Source organism: Cryptomeria japonica, chromosome 5, assembly GCF_030272615.1.
Source record: "Cryptomeria japonica chromosome 5, Sugi_1.0, whole genome shotgun sequence".
Classification (NCBI taxonomy): Eukaryota; Viridiplantae; Streptophyta; class Pinopsida; order Cupressales; family Cupressaceae; genus Cryptomeria; species Cryptomeria japonica.
This window is the reverse complement of record NC_081409.1, coordinates 621770356-621779230: the sequence shown is the minus strand read 5'-3', so window position 1 is coordinate 621779230 and position 8875 is coordinate 621770356. Positions and strand designations below refer to the sequence as shown.

The 8875-nt window shown below is 36.1% G+C and overlaps 1 protein-coding gene across 2 annotated transcripts in view; it reads left to right on the top strand.

The window, feature by feature from the left end:
- The first annotated feature begins 7299 nt into the window (after positions 1-7299).
- The window catches only part of LOC131063774 (bifunctional dethiobiotin synthetase/7,8-diamino-pelargonic acid aminotransferase, mitochondrial), a 228178-nt gene continuing 226602 nt past the window's right edge, over positions 7300-8875 (top strand). For both annotated transcript variants that reach the window (XM_057997706.2, XM_057997705.2), the window contains exon 1: positions 7300-8158. In XM_057997706.2, coding sequence (XP_057853689.2) covers positions 7392-8158 — 767 coding nt within the window. In that variant the 5' untranslated portion in view covers positions 7300-7391. The remainder of the gene's footprint in view (positions 8159-8875) is intronic.

The following is an 8875-nucleotide window of genomic DNA, read 5'->3' as shown; positions in this document are numbered from 1 at the left end:
ACCCATTTGGTGCCAATGACATTTTTATGCTTTGGTTTGGGTACCAAGGACCATGTACCATTTTTCTCTATCTGGTCAAGTTCCTTTTCCATTGCCTTGATCCAGTCTTCATCTTTATGAGCCTCTTTGAATGATTTAGGCTCAAATTCAGAGATCATACATGAGTTTTCTCTTATCTTTCTTCTTGTAAGGATTCCTACATCCTTATCTCTTATGATCTGCTTAGGATCATGATTCAGCTTGACATACCGAGGAATGGTCTTGGCTGGTTCTTCTTACTTTTCCTCTTCATCCTCATCTTCATCAGTATCAGCATTCACCGGTTCAGGAACACTCTTACTGGTACTTGGTTGACTAACAATTGGTTCCCAGAAGGTTGCAACTGGTTCATTTACAGCTTGCTCACTACCGGTTTCCTTAGTTTTCTCAGAGGATTCATCAACTCTTACATTGATACTTTCCATAATTCTCTGAGTCCTATTGTTGTAACACTTGAGAGCTTTATTCTTGGTGGAATATCCTAGGAATATTCCCTCATCGCATTTAGCTTCAAATTTGCCTTGATGTTCACTCCTCTTGACGTAACATTTGCTACCAAATACCCTAAAGTAGCTAACCATAGGTGTCTTACCGGTCCAATACTCATAAGGAGTTTTGTCCTTACCTTTCTTGATGAGTACCCAGTTCATTGTGTAGACTGCAGTGCTCACCGCTTCTCTCCAAAAGGTGTGAGCTACCTTTCCTTGAATCAACATGGTTCTAGCTGCTTCAACCACAGTCTGGTTATTCCTCTCTACCAGGCCATTCTACTATGGAGTCTGGGGGGCAGACAGTTGCCTCTTGATGCCAAATTCTTCACAATACTTGTTGAATTCATCGAAAGTGAATTCCCCTCCTTGATTAGTTCTGAGACACTTGATCCTTTTACTGCTTTCCTTATCCACTAATGCTTTGAAAGCTTTGAACTTGACAAAGGCTTCGGACTTGTCTTTCAAGAATGTGAGCCACATCATTCTTTAGCAGTCATCAGTGAGAATCATGAAGTACCTATCACCCTGCACACTTCTAGTTTTCATAGGACCACACAAATCAAAATGCACAAGATCAAGCAAGTTGTCAGCAGTGAAAGATTTACCTTTAAAGGTTGAGGAAGATATTTTCCCCAATTGACACTCTCCGCACAAGGTATTATCCGGTTTGTTTAGCACCGACAACCCTCTAACTGCCTTGATCTTACTAGCCTTCACAATGTTATCAAAGTTTACATGGTAGAGTCTCCTATGCCATATCCAACTATCATGAAACTTAGCCATAAGACATGTACTTATATTTGCATTCAAATGAAATAGGTTACCTTTGGTCTGCATGCCGGTGGCCACCAATTCACCATCTTTTCCTTTGATTCTGCAAACTCCATTCTTGAATTCCAGAGTGAGGCCACTGTCATTTAGCTAGGCAACACTTAGAAGGTTGTGTCTGAGACCATCAACCTAGTACACATTGTCAGCACTGCTCTTTCCATTCAGAGAGATGGACCCTCCGCCTTTGACCATTCATGGTGCATCATTTCCAAAGAGAACCACACCTCCATCATACTCCTCCAAGGATAGGAACTTGCTCCGTTCACCAGTCATATGGTGAGAACAACCATTGTCAATGATCCACTCATTGGAATTATCAAACCGGGAGACAAGAGCCTTCTTGTCTGACACATCTTCTTTGACAACAACAAACACAATATCTTCATTTTCTTCATCCTCTGATTCTTCATCTGTGACGCCTTCATCAACCGCCACAAAACAGTTTCTCCGGTTTTCTCCTTTGAATTTCCTGAACCTTTCTGGTTTGTCCTTGTTATCGCCATTAGGACAGTTTATAGCAATATGTCCTATCTGGTTACAGGAAAAGCATTTCAAAGGTAGCTTACCTTTGTAGTTACCGGTTCCTTTAGGAAGCTTCCTGGCAAGGAGAGCTTCAAATGCCATCAGAATCGCCTCATCATCCATTTCTCTGCTGTATCTAGGTTCACCACTAGTGCTAGCTTCTTTTCCTTTTCTGGATGGTATAGCAGAGGCTTGAAAAGCTGATTCAGTCTTTTGAACACTGCCATCAAAACTATTTAGCTCACAGGCTGTCAACTTGGCTATGATGGAGTCCAAGGATACCTTAGTCTTGTCTATTGATCTCAGCTCCTGAATAACAGCAACCGTTATTGCATAAACTAACAATAGGGATCTTAGGACTTTGCTTACCACAGTGGAATCTTCTATTTTACCACCTGCACTCTTGATTTCTCCAACAACTATTTTGATTCTTATTCCATATTGCTGAATGGTCTCACCTTCAACTATCCGCATATCTTCAAACTTCCCTCTCAGGCTTTCTTCCTTAGCCTGTTTTACATGTTCATCACCACTATAGATATTTTCAAGAGCATCCCATACCTCTTTGGGATTTACCTTTTCCTGAACATCAATAAACTCAATGTCAGATAGACTACTAATAAGGGCTTCCATGACTTGCCCATTTTCTTGTATCTCTCTCTTTTGGTCATCGATGAGAGTAGCGGTACAGACAACATAGACATTCTCAACATAAATCCAGTGTTGAGCACCCATGCTTCTGATGAATATCTTCATCCTATCTTTCTATATACCAAAATTTTCCCTGTTAAACTTTGGACCTTCCCTCTTCATCATTTGATTGGGATCTTTACCTCAAGCGGTTAAGCATACAACACAGAGGACCTAGAGTGCTCTCATACCAATTGGTAACTCAATGATGAATGAATAGTACCAAACCAGTACTGAGAGGGGGGGGGGTGAATTAGTACAGACAAAATACAAACTTAAACCGGTTCAGCAGCAATCACTCCAAATGACTGGTAAATAGTGACACCGGTAAAACTCAGAACAACTAAAACAATCATAAACCGGTTACTCACTGAGCTTTCCACTTAACTCAGAACTACACTAGCATTTCACCCTTATGTGTGAACAGGTAATCTAACATCATATCTTTACAACAGCTAGTTCAACATGTTTTATTGACAGACATAAAACACAGAACCATCATATGCTTAACAGGTAATAACAAAGCATCACAAGATAAAAGCATCACACATGACACACATATTTTTCATGTGGAAACCCAACTGGAAAAAACCACAGTGGGGATGAATACCCACAAGCTTGTTGTTGAACTCTTTGGAAGTCTGCTCTGTTAGAAGCCTTGTCCGGTTAAAGACATTACAAAAGGTTCTGCTAGGAACCGATCCTGTTAGAGATCACCCGGTTAAGGGATGGCTACTATATCCAGTTAAGGGTTAAACCCTATTAAGGGTACCTTGTTAGAGGATTCAAGAACTCAATAGCTAAAGGATTTTCAGAGCTCTCTAGCTTTCTAGATCTCGATAACTTTGAGTTACCCTGTTAAGGGATTTACAACAAGTTGGTTAAGGCTACCCTGTTAGGGGATTTTCCAACTATTGAGGTGGTTAGAGATCAATAGGTATTACAATGATCTGGTAACAACACTCAGTGCCAATGCAGATCCGCTTAAGCTCCTCTTCACCTTCTGCACTTACACTCTGCAGGTATCACTTCTCTCCTCTGGTCTGGCAAGGATCTCGTATCCCTTCTCTTGGATACTCACACACAACTTTTGCCAACAACCTCTGAAAGAATCACAACATCGACCTTATAGGACAACAGACAGGTCGGTAAATAAACCCTAAACCCTAGACCTATTAGGTTAAGGAATTCAAACAGTTCAATCCAGATTGTTGATCATACTGTATTAAATGCAACGGATCTTGAATAAATCTCAAGACATTCTCCATCGTTCATTATCCACCGATTTCATGGCGGCTGATAATCCATCACGCATTTTCACCGTTTACAAACTTCGCACATTCCTGAGGTAGATAGGGATAGTCTTCTTCATGCAAGATCCTTCACGCGTGCAAGGTTGACATGGGAACATGATTTGTTCTTTGATATACTGCTTACTCATTACACAAAGATCATCGGTTGAGCCATACAGGCTTGCAACACTTCAACCGGAAACCCTGAAGTTGAGACTACCAACCGGTAGTCATACAACGCTTCCATGTGCCAGTTCCCATAACCATATGCCGATTCATCTTGAACAAGCACACCACTTCACTTTGGCACAAATGCCGGTTCTCACATATGCCGGTTCTTACCTCTTCAACATATTGACATCAATGACAACATACAATGTCATTATGTCCACATACCAGTTCACATAATGCCAACAATTTCAACTTGTGTCACCTTAATGAGGATCCAATGCTTTAGCTACTTGATCTCAACTACTTAGAGATATAATTTTTTTTTTTAGTAAACTTGGTTAAATCTTAAAATCTATAATAAAGGCAAAAGCTCGAAATTCAACAATAAACAGTTCACTGATATAGAAGAGGGCTTAACCACCCACAATAGAAAATGACAATTAGGCTTTGACCAGGTATGAGAATTTCAGTCCTAGAATAACATAACCACTATATATATATATATATATATATATATATATATATATATATATATATATATATATATATATATATATATATATATATATATATATATATATTCCCATCAACCCAACAAACAAAAAACATCTCCCATACAAATTTAAAGAGAAAGCAAAATAATTACAACCATCTCCCCTCTATAATATATCCAAGTGCTACAATTTTAGTAAATAGACAAATAAAAATAACAAGGCTTTGGGGAGCTATTATTTACCACATTAAATTTGTTAAAACATTATTTTATTAGATAAACCAACCTCAATGATGTCCTCAAAATACTTTAAATCACAACACTAAAAAAGTAATAAAAATAAGATCACAAGACATATATAGCTTCAAACTCTTGGCTACCTCCATTGCTTGTTGGAGGACAACTTGATGACACTTCAAAGCATGGAAATGATTTATTAAATAGTTGAAGTAGACTTCAACCCATTTTCAACATCCTCGAGTCTTTCTAGAGCAAATAAGACCCAACAATAATTGAGAATATTGAAGCACGACTTAAACTCTAGGTAGTACCAAATATGTTCCTCATACCACACATTTGCTTAGAATCTGAAAATATAATATTTCATCACCAAATGAATGACCACACATAAGTCCTCATACATCTCTTTGTCAATCTCCCAAATACATAGGATGTGTATACTCAAGTTTATGTTAGTAGTAAAATCATTTATTAAAACCCTTTCCTCACTATGCATTTGTTTGTTCTTTTGCCTTCTTTTCACTCTCTCCGTTGATGCCAACATTGAAGTCACCTAAGCAAATTAAATTTATTTGATTTAGTTTGTAAATTTAATTTATTTGATTTAAAATATTAAGTTGTTAAATTATATTATTTAATTAATTTGATTTGTTTAAATTTAAGTTATCATAACAAGTATATTAATAATTTGATTTAGTTTAATTTAAGGTATAAAAAGTTATACTTATTATGATATTTTACAATTTAATTTGGTAGAATATTCAATTAGGTTTAGGATTAGGATTTAATCTAGTTTGAGGTTAGCATTCAATATTTGAAATATGATTTAATTTATTTTAGTGTTAGTTTTAGGATTAATAATTTGTTTAAGGGTTAGAATTACATTTGGTTTAGAGTTAGAGTAAGGATTCATTTTGGTTTAAGGTTAGGGTTATGGTTTCACATGGTTTAAGGTTGTGATTAGGGTTAAGGTTCAATTTGTTTAGTGTTGGTGTTTAATTTGGTTTAATGTTCAATTAGGATTATGGTTCAAATTGAGTTTTTTTTCAATATTAAGATTATGGTTTGATATAGAGCTATGAATAAGGTTTAAATTGAAATATTAATCCTAACTTAATAAATATTGGGGTTGAATCTAGACGTAACAAAAATATTTATTATATTACTATTACAAAATAAAATAATTATTCAATAAAAGGTATTAATAAAATATTTTAAATAAAAAATAAAATAATTAATTATTCACTTGTAATTTAAAGATAACATAACTATTTAATAAATAAAAAATAAAAAATAAAAAAAATATTTCTTGTCATGAATATGATAAATGTAATAACTAATACAATAATTTAAATAAAAAAATTAAAAAAATGTTTGAGAAAGATTAATTTTTTTTCAACATATTTCCATTTAATTAAAGCTATTATAGAAATCAAATCCAAAAAAACATATATCTATATTTAAAATACTATTACATAATTTTAAGTTTGAGAAAAGACAACTATAACATATCTCTATAATCTATTCTATTCAATGTTGAGATTCTTTCTTGAGAAGATGGAGAATTTACAAAGCTAAAAGATTGCTAAATTTAACTCTAACAAACAAATATTAATATTTTAACTATGCATATGTTGATATATTTAAAAATAGTTATTGAAATGTATTTTATTGTCACTTTCTAATATACATATTAAAATAATAAAATAAAATAATAGTGTATGTTTTTTTAAATCTTTCTAAATTGATTATACTTTGTATAAAGTGTATGTATGCAGTAACAAAACAAAATCAATAAACTAAGTGATATAGTAAATAAAGAATTAATAAAAACAAAATCAATGATATAATATTATTTTAATGATCTAAATATTTTCTTAAAAACTCATAGAAAGTGGATTCGTGAAATCCAGTAATAAGATGCAAATTATTTGAGCCAATTAGGGGAAGAGCACCAATAGATAACATAGTTCCAATAACCGTCACTTTATTGTCATGTTGACCCCCCAATAGCCGTCATAGTGAAAACACTAATAATAAATTTGTTTTGTACCAATAGCCGATCATTTTTTGTAATTATTTGGCCTATTTGTGCACAACTATTGGAACATTTGTCCCATTTGTGCACCGTTATTGGAACATTTGTGCACCACTATTGGGACATTTGTCAACAAGTACTAGCGATTTTGAGTTGAAGGTTACTGGAACATCTTTAGTTAGGTATTAGGCAACACTTTGAAATGGGTACTTTTTGACCTTTGTGCGCATAACTGATTTCACAACGTGCATCGTTTCTACCAAAAAAATCAAAATCTGATGTACCGTTTAAGATCTGTGGGTGCGCAAAGTTAGCTATGACGACTACGGGGGCTCTTCCCCTAGATTGAAGAAAAACAATTTCTGTAATTTGAAAACTTAAACATCAAATACTAATAAAGAAAAAGAACTACAAATTGTTAATAATTTTTTTGGTTTATTCAAGTGAAGAGATAGGCTAGAAAATTTAAAACCTCACAAATATATCATTCGTTTTCAAAATATTCCCGGGAGTTCAAACATAAGGTTATCGAACAGACTCTGCGACTGCGGAGGGTTTTGGAAGGGTTTATCATCTCTTCACAAATGACTGCCTTGGCACTCGTACGTCGCAGGTTTAAACCCCCTCTACGCGTCTCCCTTCACGAATATCGACGCACATTCTCCAGCTTAGGCGAAGCAGAAGAAGAAAATTCTCCAAAGCAGAAGCTTCACATTCCATGCGATTTCGAAGTGGACATGTCACACCCATCCTACATCATATGGGGGTCAAACACAAGTGTGGGAAAAACTCTAGTTTCCACAGGCCTGGCCACCTCACTCCTCAACAGCTCACAGAACCTTGTATACATTAAGCCAGTACAGACAGGCTTTCCTCAAGATTCCGACTCCAGATACGTTTACCGCAAGGTCACGGAAATTTTCAGGCAAAGAAAACCCTTGAACAATATTTATGCTTCTTATTATGTAGACAAAACTTCTCCCCGGGCGTGGGAGCTCCTTCCGGGCTCCAAAGGGCGCAGCGCAGAGGCATCAAGCTACCACGGGCTTCAGGGCATGAAGAATGTGGGTGCTTACGAGGGCCAGGCATTGGAGGGGTCGAAGAAGCGTTTGGAGGCTTTAAATTTGGTCTGTAAAACGATTTATGGCTGGCACGAGGCTGTTTCTCCACATTTAGCTGCCTCTGGGGAACGATGCGTGGTGGAGGATTGCGAGATCTTGGAGAATTTGCAGAATTGTCTGAGGCAATTTAGCTTTGATGAGAATAATGAAAATAGATGGAGTATTATTGAGACTGCAGGGGGCGTGGCCAGCCCCGGACCATCTGGAACTCTTCAGTGTGATCTTTACAGGCATGGATTTTTTTTGTTTTACATTGTTTTTTGACAGTCGTTTGAGTTTAGACTTGCTTTTGCCAAGAATACTCTAATGACTGCCTGGGCACATTGTCTCAAAGTAGACTAGTTTAATTGGACAATATAAATTTGGTTGAGTTCTATCCTGCTAGTAAGGATGTGGATGGTATTATCTGAATGCAAAGTGATTAATTGGACAATATAAAATTTCGGTTGAAAACTATCTACTAAGAGTGGGATGCACGTGAAAGAGGGTATTCAGGGGTCATATTATCAGCTACATTGATTTGTTTTAACAATCTTAAGCTGCTAATCCATCTAAGCGATCCAAGATATGGAGGGTTATGATCAATTCCTTACAAGTGACGGAAAGAAAAGTTTATTCTGGCCAGTCCATTTGGTCGTGTGAGTCAAGCATGTTGGTTTACAAATGTTAGATATTGATATTTCTGATCATCTCATTACTGCTATCATGCGGTTCTGTGAGACAATTGTGGGATGAGCCTAACTTTGTCATGAGTACCATTGGAGTCACATAGGGTTACTCTCTTTCTCCAAACTTTTTTGGTATCTAGATTAATTAGCTTGAGGATTTTCTTTGACATCATATTCATGTGGATGATGGTTGTCGACTTCCCCATGACGTGATTGCTATATTACCTTTTTTTGGATGGTGTGATCCTTCTCTCTCACTAGTTCGATAGCCTGTAGAGA